At 40.7% G+C, this 19,104-nt stretch overlaps 1 protein-coding gene across 4 annotated transcripts in view; it reads left to right on the top strand.

The window, feature by feature from the left end:
* Positions 1-7,290: 7,290 nt before the first annotated feature.
* Positions 7,291-19,104, top strand: part of PRDM5 (PR/SET domain 5) — a 229,896-nt gene continuing 218,082 nt past the window's right edge. Inside the window, exon 1 of one of the 4 annotated variants that reach the window (XM_047718341.1) lies at positions 7,291-7,959. In XM_047718341.1, coding sequence (XP_047574297.1) covers positions 7,867-7,959 — 93 coding nt within the window. In that variant the 5' untranslated portion in view covers positions 7,291-7,866. The remainder of the gene's footprint in view (positions 7,960-19,104) is intronic. The other 3 variants (XM_047718342.1, XM_047718343.1, XM_047718339.1) reach the window with 3 other exon arrangements.

The following is a 19,104-nucleotide window of genomic DNA, read 5'->3' as shown; positions in this document are numbered from 1 at the left end:
CCAGGTTAAAGGGTCGTATCAAGTTGTACCTTCAGGAACCTTTCTGCTGGGGTTCATATTCACTTCTGCACTTCCTCAAACATTTTGTCCATAGATTATCAACTGTCATTAACTGATGTCTAGAAGAGGCTTTCTTTTCTCCCATGAGCTCAGCAAGATGATTTGTGTGTTCGTGCAGGACCATAGCACTCTGTCTCTAAAGGGACTGCTTCATATCTCTGTTCCCTTCCTATTTGTAATATACATGCTAGCGTGACAGAAATACGATTAAGTCCTCCTTGTAAGAAATACTTCATTTAAAAAAAAAAAGAAATACTTCATTTCTCCACAAATTACTCAGCCTCCAACTGGGCAAAAACACAGGTTGTGGGACAACCTTCGAAATGCATTAAATAGACTCCTTTTCTCTTCTTCCCATCCCAAAGTAGTAGTATTGGCCACTACATTATTTTCATGCGCTGTTGAGTTTTCAAAGTCCCATTACTTGTATTGCTTATTCTTTGTGCTTGACACATCATGAGTTCTATAAACCCTTCTTGCCAGGAGTCTGTATTTTGAGTTAAAAATTGAAGATCTTGGGGTGCCTGGGTGGCTCAGTGGGTTGAGCCTCTGCCATCGGCTCGGGTCATGATCCCAGGGTCCTGGGATTGAGCCCCACATCGGGCTCTCTGCCCGGCGGGGAGCCTGCTTCTCCCTCTCTGCCTGCCTCTCTGCCTGCTTCTGCCTACTTGTGATTTCTCTCTCTGTCAAATAAATAAATAAATCTTAAAAAAAAATTGAAGACCTTCTACAAAGTTTTAAGTAAATGGGGAGTATAATCAAGGACTTCAAACTGATAAAATTAATATCCTGTAACTTCTGGAAGGTTTATTTCCTCCCTCATTGGGAGACACACGTGGTCTATGAGCCCAGAGAAGAACAGTTTCCTTCAAGTTCTCACTGGAAAATTTTAGTATCCTGCTTATCTCTATGGAAGTATCCTTGTCCTATAGCCAGCATCATGCAGACATTAAGGACACTCTTCTTGTCCAGGAAGGATGATCAGGGGCTGCCATGTGCCATGGTGCAGATTAATAGACTCACTTCTGGGTAATTAGAGCAAAGCCTAGAATGCATGGTGAAGAACACTAGAGTACAGCAATGAGACATAGTCCTAATCCAAGGTAATAATAACAGTAACAATAATTTCTGTTGCTTTTGAACCTGTCTTGTGTCCAGGGTTCTGCAAACTTGGCAGTGTGATACTCACTATAGTTGTAGAGTGGCTATTAACCTTTCCTATGGTCTCATGTTAATACTTCTCAGCTCTGTGACTCAAACTCATACTCTGATTCCCAGAACCTTACTGTTTCCCTGACTCCCTACCACTCCAACAGAGACTGGGAAGCACTCCCAACAGAGAGGAGTTCCCCATGGTAGAAACAAAGGAGGGAGACTATTTTGGCAGTTGTGTCTGGGGAAGAGATTTCCAGAAGCTATTTTTGTGGGTAGCCTATATAATTTACCACAGACTCTAATATGGTCTGGGGGATTTTTTTTTTTTTTAAGATTTTATGTATTTATTTGACAGGCAGAGATCACAAGTAGGCAGAGAGGCAGGCAGAGAGCAAGGAAGGGAAGCAAGCTCCCTGCCGAGCAGAGAACCCGATGTGGGGCTCAATCCCAGGACCCTGGGATCATGACCTGAGCCTAAGGCAGAGGCTTTAACCCACTGAGCCACCCAGGCACCCCTGTGGGATTTAAAAAAAAAAAAAAAAAAAAACTCTGTTTGCTTCCTTCAGGCCTAAGATTTCTTATGGTAAAATTTTGCAGAAATATTCAGAACTGATAACTTGAAGAATCAGCATAATGCCAATTTTTTTTTTTTCCACAGCTGCATAGTGACCTTCAATAAAGAGAGACTTATAGTAACTGAATTCCTCAGGCAAAGAGAAGAGCAAGGCAAAGTCTGGCTGGATTATAATTCACAGAGGAAACATTGGACCCAATGGTATAAGAGGATGTGTTATTTTTGCCATATTTGATTATTTAAATTTTTTGGTATCTTCTCTCCAGAGAATATGCCTGTCACATAGCCAGAAGTCTTCCAATTTGGTTTTCCATATGTTGACAAGTTTCTTAAAACAATAGGTTTAAGTTACCTTCAGGGCAAGCAGTATTGGTAACTTTCAGAATAATATATTGTTTCTTATTATTATTGTCATGTATACAACTTAAATACTTCTCAAATTAAGTTTGGATATAAAAGCTTAAGAGCTATAGACCCACCTTAGCACAGAAAATTTTGTTGGTGTGTTAGAAGTAAGGGACATTAATATATTGTGCCCTAATTACAAAGACTTTTTAAAACACAGGAAAATAATGTTAATGAACTCTACTGTCTTGAACTCGCCTGTTGGACTAAATAAAAATATTCTTCGTCCACATGTAAAATATGTTAATATAGTCCTTGGTTACAATTGGAAACAACTGAAAGAAATTTTAATATTAGTGATAACCAGTGTTAATTTGTTATGATCACACACTCAGCCAGAGAGGATGGAGTTAGATTACCTTTCTAATGATGAAATACTATGTGAAACTTCAAGTTGTTGAACATGAGAAAGAAGCGGTAGAGAGGAGGCCAGATAGAGACTCTGATTCGTTGGGAATTACATCGTTGGTTGTGTATGTGCCCCTTGTGATAGAGAAATCACCAAGAGATTAGCACTCAACTGTGATGTTTATTTAAAATAACATTTTCTAAGGAAAAGGTTGGTTCATGCCTCTCTGTGATAAATAATTAGTAAGATATTACTACAATAATTATTATTTCACTCTCTATATAGTTTCAGAGAGTTTACAGAAAATGATTACTTTAAGATTTCTCATGTCTCATTTTGAATGGTATGCTATGAGGTGCCCCCCCGACAACCCACTGTCCCCTTCATGATACTTTAGCTCTGAAATCACCATTTTATTTCAATAAGGGAAAAGGGAAATCAGTAGAACAAACTGTGAGGTTCTGACAAACATGGGAGAATTGGTATTGCTTTTTGGTTAATTACTGATTCTTTTTAAAATTATCACTTCTGTGGATTAGAAATGTATGAATGAACTAGGCTATGGTTTTAAATAGGCCAAGCCTCAAAATATGTATCAGGTTCAGGGAAACTTTCTTTAAAACCAGTGTCTTATCTGACAGTCATTCTCTGCAGAGGAAATGTCCTTGGAGAATCACAGGACTTGATCTTCTCTTCAGCACAGTTGATTGAACCCAACTGGAGCATCTGACAACAGAGTAAGTATTTTATGGACTTTGGCCAATCAGATTTTCTGCCCAGTTCTAAGGGAGGAGATGGATGGGGCACTGGGGAGGTGGGGTGAGATGAAAGAGGAAAAGAGAGAGAGAGATAAGTGGAGTGTTCCTTCTCTCCTAAAGCCTCATAGGAAGTGTAACTGGAAAGTGAACAAAACTGAATCAGCAGGAGACAGAATCAAGGACATAGGAATCAGCCAGTCCTGGGTTTGAATTACCTCCAGCACTTCACTGAATGTGTGAAATTCATTTATGATTGATCACTTCTCTTGGATTCAGTTTCCTGGTGTGTAAAATGGGTCTAATAAAATTTACTTTGCCAGACTGTTTACAGTAGGACTGTTAGGACTTTAAAATAATGGTTACCAAGAACCTAGTTTCACTTCTGGTATATACTAAACTCAATGCATGGAAACCATTATCCTTGGTTTTCTCCTTGGTTTCCTTGCCTTAGTTTCGTTCTGCTTCCTTCTACCCTTCCACATGCCGCTCCATGAACAGCATTGACTTTTGAGGCTATGACCACTCATTTATCCTTTGGCTTATCTTTTTACAACATTACTCACTCTAGTCCCAATAGCTTCTAGGTTTTTCAAGGTTTTTGTTGTTTGTTTGTTTGTTTGTTTTTGTAATCTCTACACCTATGTGGGGCTCAAACTCATGACCTTGAAATTAAGCATTGCATGCTGTACCGACTGAGCCAGACAGGTGCCCCTAGGTTTTTTCTGGTTAAAGGATTTTATGATTATGTTCTGGTACTGCATCCATGTCTTTGCTATCATCACTTAAAACCAGGAGATTAAAGAAAATTAAATATGCAGACTTTTTCAGGTTTCAGGGTCATCTTTTCATGGTGGTGTTGCTATTGTAGAATCTAAGAATAAATGATTCTAGAGCAAGAATCTAACAACCACACTATAGATTTTATTTTCAGATTTTTTTTTTTTTTTTTGAGTCACACCAAGTAAATCTTTATTCTTTTCTTCTCAGGAAACTTGGCTTCATATTCGTTCACTACAAAATCCTTCTGACTCTAAAGAAACTAAAGACAAATAACCCTCAGTGATTTTTTTTTTTTCCTATCAGGCTTTTATTCTATCATGGCAGTTGGAAACGTCATTAATAACCAAGACACAATCAGAAGAATTCTGGTAAAGTAATTAATTAATATAGAATCATCATTCAAGTCTTTCCTTGTAATAAAAAACAAGGCCTGCATCAGCACAGAAGTTTGAATTCAATAAGTAGAGAGTGCTTTAGGCATATCAATGAAAAGAATTTCCTCCAGAAGCAAATTTGAAAATAAGGAGAAATGTTTATAGAGTCATTTCTCTTGCATCAAAATAGTGCAAAATTTTCTAGAATAAGTAAATCAGGTGCATGGTAGTACTTTGATGTCAATATTTTGATTTTCTTATTTATTTTTTAAAGACTGGATTTAAACTCATGATATAAAGCAGACTTTTAATTTCCCGTTTTTCAAAGATAATATTGAAAGGTCACTTTCTAGCTTTTAAAGTTCTAAGAAGTGACTCATTGTACGACTACTGTCTTACAGGCTTCAAAAGCAAATTTCCGGTCAGTATTATGCATTTTGATTTGGCAAACGTGTATCCTTTTTTATGTGTTGTAATAGGGATTATTATTAAGAGCTTTTTATTACTGTTTTCCATCTTTTAGGCAGATCTTCTGAACATTCCCATCATATAGGTAAAAAGAACATTGTAGTCTTTGATGAAATCTACTATTTGTGCCAGTTGTAACAAAACCCCTGACAGAGATTCATAAAAGATCTGGAAAGTTTCTCATTTTATTACTTTCAGACTTATCTTTACAAACTTTTTTTTTTTTTTTTTTACTATTTATTAATAAAGATACGTACATTCAGAAAGATGAGCATTCTCAAGCTGACAACTTTGCTCCCCAGAAACATAACATGCAACAAAAAGGGAGATATGCCAAACAAGGGTCATCAGTGAATGAGGGTTGTGTCAGACCAAAACCAGAAAACATTTCTTTTCTAATAATCAAAAGCTGTGGAAACTTTTGTGCCCAAACAGACACGGCAGAGCATTTGACTGAAAAGCCAGTGTTGCTTCAGGGCCAGAACTGAAAGGCTGTGTCTGACAAAGGACTGAGTGCTCTGGGGTAAACGCCATGGCCACCCTCTGGATTGTGATCTGGTTCTATCTGCACTCAGGGGACCTGGTCTGGCTTGGGTATAGCACTGGCTTAAAGGACCCCCGGAAAACCGATTTAGTCCAGATTCTTTGGAGGCACTAGTGAAATTTAGGCATATCATTCATTCACTGGTTTGAAAATCTCAGATTAGCCTTAGAATTGACTTTTAATTAAGAAATATTTGCTAAATACCTATTACATTATGTAGATTTACATAGTATGTATTACATAGATGTTATGATTGAATGGAATTCCATTCAAATGAGCTGTATTTACTACTTAGAAGATTGTATTTATTTTAGAGAGAGACACTGTGCGCATGCATGTGAGCAGGGGAGCAGCAAAGGGATAAGCAGACTCCACGCTGAGTACGGAGCCCAACAACAGGCTTGATTTCAAGACCATGAGATCACAACCTGAGCTGAAACTAAGAGTCTGATGCTTAACTGCCTGAGCCACCCAGGTGCCCCAAACTGTATTTATTGATTCATTTCCTCCCTATAGAAGGTTAGATAGCATTTTCAGTGATGGGTTTAAAGCAATGGAAACTCCAGGAATAATTAAGGCATCGTCTTGTCACCCCTGACAAAGCTGCCCTTACATTTTCCAAAAAGAGAATAATTTATTCTATTCTTTGAAATCTCCAAATATTGTTATTATGTGATTTTAATAAAATTCTTCTACTTAAGAAATGAGGAGCTATTTTCATCCCAAGGTTTTTCTAAGTCAAGAAATAGAAATCATTTCCATGATGTGTGTGTGTGTTGCTGAAAGCAAGACAACAGGCTCAAAATGGAGTCACTTATGCTAAGCTCCATGTTACCAAACTGAGATTCAACTTAAATACTTTTGGCTCTTGTAGAAATGTAATTTTAAACCAGTCAATCAGAGTTGCCTGATGAGAACTAGACAGGTAATCTGCCAGATGGATACCTGCCATCCCCTAAAAGAAAGTAACCTTCAACAGCCAATCTGCTTTTTTGTCGAGTATAATTTCCTTGTTTTTGCTTTTTTCTGCCCCAAAGTCTTTCATTTAGTGTAGCTCCTCAATGCTCTTTTCTCTTTGCCAGATTGCATGGTGCCCCATTTATGGATTGTTGAATGCAACCAATAAAATCTTTAAAATTTATTTAGTTGAATTATATTTTTTAACAGTGTGGTCTTTAATGTTGTCAGAATTACTATTTTTAATGGTTTATAAGGAACATCAAATGTTTATAGGGCCATCAAATTAATTCCAAAAGACCTCAGAGTAGAAAATTATCAAGAATATCAGGAGACATGAATAGAAAGCTCCTAGCTTGTCTTAAAGGAGAAAACAGCCTTTTAAAATTTCTTCTGAGCAGTACCAAACTTTATTAAAACGACTAAAACAAGACTTCTGTTGTTTCATTGCTGTGATACAAGATTCTATTTTTCAGGCGTTCCCTCCCAACTCCCCCACCTCTCTTGCTTATGTCTGGTGATCTATGACAGGTCTGGTGATTTTCAAGCAAAAAAGAACTCAGAAATGGTGTTATCTTGGGAACTGTAAGAACTTTACCTGAGTTACAGCACCATCCAAAAATTAGTTTCTGCTGGATTTAAATAATAAATTGTTCGCCACAAATTTTGAATTAAAACGATTATTTGCAGACTGTGTACACCCCCCCTTCACTGATCCTCTATGAATTCAAATCCCTGAAACAAGCATTGTTAAAAAAAAAAAAAAAAAAAAAAAAAAGACGCATAACTTAGATGTGAGAAGCACCCAAAGTTCCGAGATCTCAGGGTTGGCTTTCAGTGGCGGGGCAGTAAAAATACTTTCAGAGTCTGGAATTCCATAAGATTGTTTTGGAGGATGCCCCCAGCTGTGTTACGGCCCCTTTCGTTTTGCATCTAAAAAGACTAAAATTTCCCGCCTAGGAATACTGCTAGTTTAGCGGGCCAAAACCCTAAACGGGAGTAGGGCGGGTCCGTAAACTGCCGCGCGGGGCACGGGGAGCAGGCTGGTCTTCTCCTCCAGCCGGCCTCTAGGTTTGAGGCCCCGAGGTCAGCTCCGCTCCCGGCACCGCGCCCGGCGCGGGTCCGAGCCGCCAACTTCGGGCCAATCAGCGCGCGGCGTCTCTGCGCCCGCAGCGCCCCGGCCCGCGCCCCCCGCGCCCCCGCGGCAGCAATGGCAGCAGCGGCCGCCGCGGCTCCGGGTTGAGCCAGACCCGGGACTAGGAGGGGCTGAGCCGCGGGGGATCCTGGAATCGCCGGGGAGGTGGGGATTCTGGGAGGAAAACTCCATTTCCTCCTTTCCCGCCGGCCTCTCCCCTCCACCCAGCACCCCAAATTTCGATGTGTCGCCGCCCGGGCGCAGGGAGCTGGTGCTGAGCGAGGCGGCGGCGGCCGCGGCCGGGAAAATGCTGGGCATGTACGTGCCGGACAGGTTCTCCCTGAAGTCCTCCCGGGTTCAGGACGGGATGGGGCTCTACACGGCCCGCAGAGTGAGAAAGGTGGGTGACCCGGTGGCAGCCTGCGCGCCCCTGCTCCTGCCGCGCTCTGTGCGCCTCCCGGGGTCCCCCCTCCGCCGGGCTGGGGGCTCCGCGGGCGCCGTCTATAGCCGGGGTTGGCCGGGGGTCCCGCGGGGAGGCCCGGGCTGGCGGGGAGGCCTTTGCCTGCCCGCGCCTCCTGAGCGGGCTGCGCCACGTAAGTGCCTGCGGGGCGCGCTCCGCTGCCGGCTGGTTCGGGGGCGGAACTGTCGCGGGCCGCCCTGCGGCAAGATGTCTTTCCTTTCCCCTGCAGGAAGTGAGTCCGGATGGAGCCTCCCTCTTCCTCGGTTCTGGGAGGGAGCTGCGTCTTTGCGTTGGCGGAGCCGCGCGTGGGCGGGTGTCTTCCTAGGCGCGCACACAGCCCCGTCGCCGCTTTTCCTCCTTTAGGATGAGGAAATGTGGCCAGAAGCGCCCCGCTCTCCCTGTAGGGATTGGAGGCGGCGCCCGGAGCGCAGTTCTGCACAGGCCTTAGGATCTCATTCAGGCCTGCAGAACTGCTTTTCCTCCTTTCAGAATGTGTTTTGTGGATTCTGGGAGGTGCCAACGAGACAATCTTAGACTCTCTCATCTTTTTTTCTCTGCCTTAGGATTTTCTCTTGCTAGATCGCTCCTTCCAGAAATTTAGCGGCAAATGAGCAAGGCAGGCACATTGCACTGTACATACGGAAACGGCCAGGAAACGTTGGATGTTGAAAGCAAAGGCTTAGGAGGAGAGATTGCTGGAAAATTCCAGACCTTTGGAGTTGATGAGACCTGTGTTACAGTTGCGTCACAGAATATGTAAAATTTGGAACCAGGAAGGCAGTGGTGAAATACTCAGGGTAGTGAGAGCCACCGTTTATTGAGCAGATACTTTGGGCCAAGGTCAGTACTTGGAACTTGACCTACATTAAGTAACGTCACCCCTGCAACTCCCTTGAGAACAGTAATCCTCGTGTAAGAGATGAAAAAACAGAAGTACTGCAAGGTTGAATATCCTGACGAGTTAGTGAGTTAGGCTTCAAATCCATGGCTTTTGGTTCCAAAGCGCATGTTCTTTTAAGATCTATCCCTGCCCGGTACTCCCTCCTTGGGCCCTCTCCCGTCCTCTCCCCACAACAGGGATTTTGAAAAATGGAAGTTTGGCGGCAAGAGCAGGTTTGTTTAGGAAAGGTATGCTAGCAAGAGGTTCACAGAATGCACTCAGAGACACTAGGATGCCTTTCCTCTGGGTATAAATCTCCGTCCACCCCCTCACCTGAAGAGCAGGGGGAGGAAGATCGACAGGTGCTGTAGGACTTTCTTGACAACATGACCTATAAGTATCTCCTAGGATAAGAGTGGAAAAAACAAACCCCATATTTACCTTTTAAATGGGAATTTGGACAAATGCTCAAAGGTGAAAACCAGGAATAAACACTTTATCTGAATTTGAGATAAACCTATGAATAGGTGTTTTTGCCAAAGAAGAAAATGTCAAAGTCAACATTCTTTCAAAGTAGAAGTTGAAATTCTGCTTTTAATCTTTTCTCACAGAATATGAAAACTCCCAGATGGGTTTTCTTGAAGGTCTCAGGTCTAAGTGTACTGCTTAAAAAGCAAACACAGTCCTTAAACACAGTTCTTATTTATTGTTATTAATAGTTATAATTAAAAAGTTATACAGCTATTAGAATTATTACATAATCCCTAGTTTTTGTCTTATATTACTGTCAAGTTTTTTAGAAACAGCTGGTCAATGTATTTTCTTTTGATACGTTTATGAATTCAACTAATTTTTCCATGTACTTGATTATTTGGAAGTTTTAAAATTATTTTGGGTATTGAATGAACTGCTTCCAAAATCACCATATATTATTCTGTTTTATTATTGCAGTACTAAATAGACACTTATCTTTTCCTGGCTCTTGTAACTTCAACTTATAGAACACATAGAGATTTTAATCCAGAATGCTTACTTATATTTAAGATGAATATGTAGATGTTTGCATTGAATTCAGATGACACACTAGTAGTGACATAATTTAGTTATGATAACAGGATACTCAGTCATAAGGTTATTGATCATGGACAGGTTCATTGATGCCAGAAAGGACGTGGAGTTAGGCTTTAACTCCTTTGCCTTCCAAAGGCCAAGGTCCATGCTGAAGCTGAGGAATAGATTTTACCTGAGTGGTCAGCCTGAAGCTAAATGGACATGCATCCCTTACCTGTTTGCATGTAGTTTCTTGATTCTTAAATATTTTCCAAGTTACCTTTAATAGGCCTACTGGCCATAAATCAAGGATCAAGGGGCCTGAGAAGACAGTATTTCAGCAGTTAAATTAAAGACCTTACTTTAAAGTTTTCATATTTTCTATTCTAAATAATTTTGGAATATATCACATTATATATATATATATATATATATACTCACACATTGGAATTTACAAATTTGTGTCACATTTTAACACATAATCTCATATAACATTTCTATTAAAAAAAAAATAATTGCAATGCAAGTCATCTATTGATTTCAAATTCAGAGAATCTAATCCGGACTGGTACTGATCTTTCTAGATACTCCACTCTCAGTATATTGATCAGGTCCATTTGAGATGTCCTTAACAACGGGACCCCTTAATCCTTTTTTTCATCCACGTCCTCCCCCCTTTTTTGCAGTGATTCCTAGAGTGGGTTCCCTGCAGCAGAATCACCTAATGTCCTGGCTCCACCTCAGCCCTACTAGGTTTTTCTTTGGCCATTATCTTTTTTTTTTTTTGCAGGCCTGCTGCCTCTCTTGTGTTCTCTTTCTCTCTCTTTCTTTTTTTCTTTTTTCTTTTTTTTTTTTTTTTTTTTGGTAGAAAGTCTGCATAGTGACAATAAAGTGAAAAGGAAAGGATGTCCTTTCCTTTTCTTGCCATTATAAAAATTAGAGGTTAGATGAGGAGAAGGTCCTTTGGTAGCGATTTCTGTGTAAGCCATGAACTGTCCTTGGAGAAAGAATGGATGAGATTGTTGGAAGGCCCTTGAGTAGAAGAAGGACACCTGAGTTTCTTAATGGTTATATACATTGCGGTGCTAATGATAAGGATAGGGTGGACACTTTTGCCTGCCATGTGCCAGACCCCGTTCTAAGTGTCTCTTATGTGTTATCTCATGAGCACAGTTTTTTTTTTTTTTAATAATTTTATTTATTGGTTTGACAGAGATTACAAGTAGGCAGAGAGGCAGGCAGAGAGCGAGAGAGGAGGAGGAAGCAGGCTCCCTGCTGAGCAGGGAGCGATATGTGGGGCTCAATCCCAGGACCCTGGGACCAAGACCTGAGCCGAAGGCAGAGGCTTTAACCCACTGAGCCACCCAGGTGCCCCTCATGAGCAGTTTTAATGCTTCAATGAAGATGTGGAATTTTAGATTTTAAAGTACTATGCAGATTAAAATTAATATTATTACTCAAAGGTAATACATTAAATATACATACAAAAAAAGTTAAGCAAACAAATACCTTATGACATTACATTTTTAATATCATGACCATTATTTATTTCCCCTCATGGCTAATGAGATTAATCAGTGGGTGGTGGTGGTTGACATGCTTGGAACCCAAAATGTGGAAAGGTGAACCACCAGGTTCCTTCAAGCTCTCAAATTCTCTGATTTTATGGAAAGGATTAAGGCAGGAAATACAGTACTGCCAGTCTTCTTTTCCTTTAGGTATGTTGCAGGCAGTTGGTTTTTCTTCTCAGACTTAGTCCTTTAGCCATTCATATGTAGCAGGCACTTTTCTAGGCTCTGAGGGTACACAGGTGAGCAAGACAGACATGGTCTTCTTCCACAAGGAGCTTTTTTTTCTTGTGCAGGGAGATAAGCAGTAAACAAGTAAAAAAGTGCAAGTTATCATGAAGATTATTACGATAATTTCAGCCTGTTTCTCTGGATTGATTCTCCCAGACATTGTATTAGGCAATGGAATTGCTGAATCAGAGTAGTGTTTAGTCTGGTCAAGGAGACAGCGAAGGAAATAGTTTCCATCCGATCTCACTGGCGCTATGATAGTCAACCAAATGAGGCGTGAAACTGTGGGTAAGAGGTGCTGCAAAAGTTCAGAAGGAGAGACCTCCCCCCTGTCCCCCCCCGCCCCTTCATCATTACAGTAAAGTGATCAGAAAATGCAGAGAGAATCAAAGACGGCTTCATGGAGGGGTTGAATTTCTTGGGGTCAGTCAAATTATTATTGTTAAAATATCTGTATTACTGAGCATTTTAAGTCACACATCTGTTGGTGTGACTCTTCCAGAATTACCTGGGTGACACCAGACTAAGAGGTGGACCCATGATCTACTGATTCCTGTGAGTCTGATGAGATTTTGTGCTCTTAATCCATTTGGATGGAGTTGAACAGTTTGTAGGTAGACTTGTTGGGAGTAAAACAGAAGTGGTGTGTTAAGGGCTAGTAACCCTTGTGACAGACTGTATTGCAGACAAGAGGAGTTGTTGAAACATTTCCACTGAAGTACCGTCTTGGAAACTGTGGCAGCCTGAAAGGGTCGCACACAGTCACCCCTTATGAAGTCTGGGTTTTCTGTTCACTGTGTACTTATATACGTTTTCTCATTTTATTGTACAGTGGTCTTCGAAGGTTTATTATTACCCCCATTTTGCAGATTAAATACTTGCTGGATCATTACTTTTTGTCAGAAATTTTGCATTTGTCTTTAGGCTGACCTTTAAAAGTTTTTTTCCTTTCCAATTCATTCTTTACTAGCAGGCTTAAAGCCTTACCTGATCAGATGTGTAGTTATTTTCCCTTCTATCTAGAAGTTCTTTAACTTGCCCAAGCTGAGCTGGGTTTATATTTTTATTTATTTATTTATAAAAGATTTTATTTATTTATTTGACAGAGATCACAAGTAGGCAGAGAGGCAGGCAGGGGTTGGGGGGAAGCAGGCTCCCTGCTGAGCAGAGAGCCCAATGATGTGGGGCTTGATCCCAGGACCCTGGGATTACGACCTGAGCCGAAGGCAGAGGCCTTAACCCACTGAGCCACCCAGGCGCCCCTGGGTTTGTATTTTTATGAAGAACCAAAGACCAGCAGGAAAGCTGAAGCTGCAAAGGAAATAACTAAGTCTAAATGAAATAAAATTATGTCTCTCCCAGATTTTTTGTCCCCCAGTTCCAGAAGAAGCAGTAAAGAGTATTGCCGAGGCCTATTTCTACACCACCTGTAGTGAATTGGCCCCACTGGGGTAGTGCTGTTCCTGGCCCCATTCCCTCTCAACCTTGTGTTTTATTGCCCAAGTGGCTCCTAAGTGGCATCCTGTGCCCATGAACCCTAGGGCAGTGTCCCACTCTACTTTGCCTTTCTCATGGACAAATGTAGGTTCCTAGTTCAAACTTTGTCCAGATATCCTGGGATTTTATACACAGCTACTTTTCAGTGCAAAATTTATTAACAGTGAAGGGTATGAGTTTCCTGTTATTACTGTGACAAATTATCACACATTTCGTGGCTTAAAGCAATACAAGTTTATTATTTTATGGTTCTGGAAAATATAAATCTAAAACGAGTGGGCAGAGCTGATACCTCCTGGAGGCTCTAGAGTCTACCTCCTTGTCTTCTGCAGTTTTCCAGAGGCTGCCCACGTTCCTGTGCTCATTCCTTTACCCCATATCATTCTGACCTCTGGTTTTGTGGTCATATTTCCTTCTCTGACTCTGACGCTTCTTGCTTCTCTTACAAGGACCAAGTGGTTAGATCGGCAGACCCAGGTAATTCAGGGTACTCTCCCCATCTCAAGATCCCTAATGTAATTACATCTGCACAGTCTCTTTTTATCAGGTAAAGTACCATACAGATTCTGGGGATGAGAATGTAAACATTTTTGGTGAGCCATTTTTATCCAACCTGGGCTCCAAAGTATAATTGTTCCCTGCCTAGTTTTTGTGGAACATTATATGATGGCTAGTGAATGGGTCCTTCCCCACATACTGGTCCTGATAAAAAGTACCCATTGCAAATCTGCCACATTGATGAATATTCTGCTGCCTCTTTTCAGTATTTATTCTGGAGAAGATCTTTGAAATTGTCATTCTTGCAATAAAACCTGGATGAGTGGTTCCCTTATAAGGGGGAGGAAAAAGTATATTCATAGAAGTAGAAAAAGAACTTCAGAAGTAATTAAATTTATCCATTCTTATTTTACAAATAATGACACCGAAGCCCAGAGAAGCTTTGCAGGGAGCCTTGCAGCTAACAGCTTCCTCTCAAGCTCCTGTGCCTTCCATAATGCCAACTCCCTCTCTTGCAAATCAAGGCAAACACCTTGCTTCTCTTTGAGGGATTTGCAGTAAAGACATTTAGTGAGGTCAAATCCCGTGAAAAATACCTGAAAGAAAGGTTCAAATCTGAGTTTATGAAAAGAAAATAAGCGGAAAAAAAAAAAAACGCAAGTTGTGTAGAGTTAGAAAAACATATGGGAGAGAGGTACCAGAAAAACATATGGGAGAGAGGTACCCTGAAAGGAAAAATAAGTAAAAGCATAGAGGAAAAATCACCATGCATAAATGTTAATATAAAGAGACTGGATTTTGTGGAATAAAGTGTTTTGTTGATCAGCTTGGAAGGTGAATCTAGTGAAGAAACAATGGATCTTTATGCTAGGGCTAAAATTCTGCCAATGAACGTTTGCTTAGATTTCCTGGTGGCTGATGATAACTAATCTGGAAACATAATCAGTGGGAAAATCATCACCATTGATGCCTGCCATATGTGCTATCTCTTTCTTTGTTTGCACACTGACACTCTAGGATAGTGACTCAGTGCAGCTTTGTATTCCCTGGTGTTATTATAGATTTTAAACTGTGTAACTAATCCACTTAAACTATTTTTTTTTTCTCAGAAACTTCGTATTTTGTTTTGTTGTATGTGATAATAATAGCAACTGTTAATTTTTTCAACAAATATTTATTGAGCATCTGAAGTTGTTAGGCACGGGCCTAGTTGCTAGTGACAGAAGGGGGAACGACTGACCCCACAGTCACTGAATGCGTCCCACAGTTCATATGCAAGTCCTACAACAAGCCTACAAAGTGGCCATTATTATCCTTGTTTTATAGTTGAGGGAACGGATTTTGAGAAAGGTTGTATCAATAATAAGTGGATTAATCAGAATTGAACTCAGATCATTCCAGGGGCGCCTGGGTGGCTCAGTGGGTTAAGCCACTGCCTTTGGCTCAGGTCATGATCTCGGGGTCCTGGGATCGAGTCCCACATCGGGCTCTCTGCTCAGCAAGAAGCCTGCTTCCCTCTCTCTCTCTCTCTCTGCCTTCCTCTCCGTCTACTTGTGATCTCTCTCTGTCAAATAAATAAATAAAATCTTTAAAAAAAAAAAAAAAAAAAAAAAAAAAAAAGAACTCAGATCATTCCATATAATTCCTTCTCACAGAAAAAAAGTTTTTTTCCCTCTATACTGATAAACTTTGTTCATGCTCATAAAACACAATATGGACACACATCCACTTGTACACTTTGAAGAAATTTCTTTTTTTTTTTTTTTTTACAAAATGAGGACATTTTTTGAGTTTTGAACAAAAATGAGAAAAGAGTAAACTGATTTCATCATGGAGCATTTCCCCTTCAATAGTATCTTATGGGAGTCCCTTCAAATCATCTACTTTGGCTGTAATTTATTATTTTTAATGACTAAATATATTTTATGCTCTCAGTATGCCATAATTTCCATTTATGCAGATCGTATTTTACATAGTTATTTGTGATCAAAGTCTGTACTGTTCATTATGAGTACAGTAGTGGACAAAATAGAAATTATGGCTCTTGTGGAGCCTGCATTCTACTGAGAAGAGGCAGAAACTAAACAGCGAACATATTAGATGAATTTTATACTATGTTACAATGTGATAAGTGCTACGGAAAAAAGAAAAGGTAGAGCCAGGTATGGAAGACTTGGCAGAGTGCGTGTATGTGGGTTTGGGGATGTTAGTATGAATAGATGGTCCGGTGAGTCCTCACTAAGCAAGGGAGGTTTGGTTAGTGACTTAGAGGATGGGAGGAAAGTAGACTTCTAGGGGAAGTGCATTCTAGGCAGCAGCCAGAACAAAGGCCCTGAGGTGGGATTTTGCTTGTTGTGGACAAGGATGCTAGTGAGGCCAATGAGGCTGGAAGGGAGTGAGCAGAGACCACGTGCTAGGGGGGAGGTCAGAGAATTAGTGAAGGGAGGTATACTAAGCCATGTTTCTTTCTTTCAGCCATCGTGACGATGTCAACTTTTCTTTGAGTGAAAACAGGGAGCCACTGCAGGCCTTTGAGCAGAGGAGTGACATGATCTGGCTTGAGTTTATCAGGGGTCCCTCTGACTGCTATGTTGAGAATAGCCGGCCACAGGGCAAGTGTGTACCTGCAAGACTTGGTAGGATTCTGTTGCAGTGATCTGGCTGAAAGAAGATGGTGGCTTAGACCAAGACAGTGCCTGTTCTGGGAGGGTAGTTTGAAGATAGCAGTGACAGAATATGCTGATGAGTGAGGGAGACAGAATGGGAAGGATCGAAGATGAGTCTAAGGATTTTATTTTATTTTATTTTATTTCTTTTTAGCATAACAGAATTCATTGTTTTTGCACCACACCCAGTGCTCCATGCAATACGTGCCCTCCCTAATACCCACCACCTGGCTCCCCCAACCTCCCACCCTCCGCCCCTTCAAAACCCTCAGATTGTTTTTCAGAGTCCATAGTCTTTCATGGTTCACCTCCCCTTCCAATTTACCTCAACTCCCTTCTCCTTTCCATCTCCCTATGTCTTCCATGTTATTTGTTATGCTCCACAAATAAGTGAAACCATATGATACTTGACTCTCTCTGCTTGACTTATTTCACTCAGCATAATCTCTTCCAGTCCCGTCCATGTTGCTACAAAAGTTGGGTATTCATCCTTTCTGATGGAGGCATAATACTCCATATGTATATGGACCACATCTTCCTTATCCATTTGTCCGTTGAAGGGCATCTTGGTTCTTTCCACAGTTTGGCGACCGTGGCCATTGCTGCTATAAACATTGGGGCACAGATGGCCCTTCTTTTCACTACATCTGTATCTTTGGGGTAAAATCCCAGTAGTGCAATTGCAGGGTCATAGGGAAGCTCTATTTTTAATTTCTTAAGGAATCTCCACACTGTACTCCAAAGTGGCTGCACCAACTTGCATTCCCACCAATAGTGTAAGAGGGTTCCCCTTTCTCCACATCCTCTCCAACACATGTTGTTTCCTGTCTTGCTAATTTTGGCCATTCTAACTGGTGTAAGGTGATATCTCAATGTGGTTTTAATTTGAATCTCCCTAATGGCTAGTGATGATGGACATTTTTTCATGTGTCTGATAGCCATTTGTATGTCTTCATTGGAGAAGTGTCTGTTCATATCTTCTGCCCATTTTTTGATATGATTATCTGTTTTGTGTGTTTTGAGTTTGAGAAGTTCTTTATAGATCCTGGGTATCAGCCTTTTGTCTGTACTGTCATTTGCAAATATCTTCTCCCATTCCGTGGGTTGCCTCTTTTTTGTTGACTGTTTCCTTTGCTGTGCAGAAGCTTTTGATCTTGATGAAGTCCCAAAAGTTCATTTTCACTTTTGTTTCCTTTGCCTTTGGAGACATATCTTGAAAGAAGTTGCTGTGGCTGATATCGAAGAAGTTACTGTGTATGTTCTCCTCTAGGATTCTGATTGATTCCTGTCTCACGTTGAGGTCTTTTATCCATTTCGAGTTTATCTTTGTGTGTACGGTGTAAGAGAATGGTTGAGTTTCATTCTTCTACATACAGTTGTCCAATTTTCCCAGCACCATTTATTGAAGAGACTGTCTTTTTTCCACTGTATATTTTTTCCTGCTTTGTCGAAGATTATTTGACCATAGCGCTGAGGGTCCATATCTGGGCTCTCTACTCTGTTCCACTGGTCTATGTGTTTGTTTTTATGCCGGTACCATGCTTTCTTGGTGATCACAGCTTTGTAGTAAAGCTTGAAATCAGGTAACGTGATCTGCCAGTTTTATTTTTGTTTTTCAACATTTCCTTAGCGATTCGGGTTCTCTTCTGATTCCATACAAATTTTAGGATTATTTGCTCCAGCTCTTTGAAAAATACCGGTGGAATTTTGATCGGAATGGCATTAAAAGTATAGATTGCTCTAGGCAGTATAGACGTTTTAACAATGTTTATTCTTCCGATTCAAGAGCCTGGAATGGTCTTCCATCTTTTTGTGTCTTCTTCAATTTCTTTCATGAGTGTTCTGTAGTTCCTCGAGTACATATCCTTTACCTCTTTGGTTAGGTTTATTCCCAGGTATCTTATAGTTCTTGGTGCTATAGTAAATGGAATCAATTCTCTAATTTCCCTTTCTGTATGTTCATTGTTAGTGTATAAGGAAGCCACTGATTTCTGTACATGGACTTTGTATCCTGCCACGTTACTGAATTGCTGTATGAGTTCTAGTAGTTTGGGGGTGGAGTCTTTTGGGTTTTCCATATAAAGTATCCTGTCATTTGCGAAGAGAGAGAGTTTGACTTCTTCATTGCCAATTTGGAAACCTTTTATTTCTCTTTGTTGTCTGATTGCTGTTGCTAGGACTTCTAATACTATGTTGAGCAAGAGTGGTGAGAGTGGGCATCCTTGTCGTGTTCCCGATCTCAACAGAAAGGCTGTGAGCTTTTTCTCTTTGAGGATGATATTTGCTTTGGGTCTTTCATAGATAGATTTTATGAAGTTCAGGAATGTTCCCTATATCCCTATACTTTGAAGCGTTTTAATCAGGAACGGATGCTGGATTTTGTCAAATGTTTTTTTCTGCATCAATTGAGAGGACCATGTGGTTCTTCTCTCTTCTCTTACTGATTTGTTCTATCACATTGATTGATTTGCGAATGTTGAACCATCCTTGTAACCCAGGGATGAATCCCACCTGGTCATGATGGATAATCTTTTTAATGTGCTGTTGGATCCTGTTTGCTAGGATCTTGTTGAGAATCTTAGCATTCATATTCATCAGTGATATTAGTCTGAAATTCTCCTTTTTGGTGTGGTCTTTGCCTGGTTTGGGGATCAGGGTAATGCTGGCTTCATAAAAAGAGTCTGGAAGTTTTCCT

This window comes from Lutra lutra, chromosome 2 (assembly GCF_902655055.1).
Source record: "Lutra lutra chromosome 2, mLutLut1.2, whole genome shotgun sequence".
Lineage (NCBI taxonomy): Eukaryota > Metazoa > Chordata > Mammalia > Carnivora > Mustelidae > Lutra > Lutra lutra.
The sequence above is the reverse complement of the archived record's forward strand: the minus strand, read 5'-3'. Positions and strand labels throughout refer to the sequence as shown.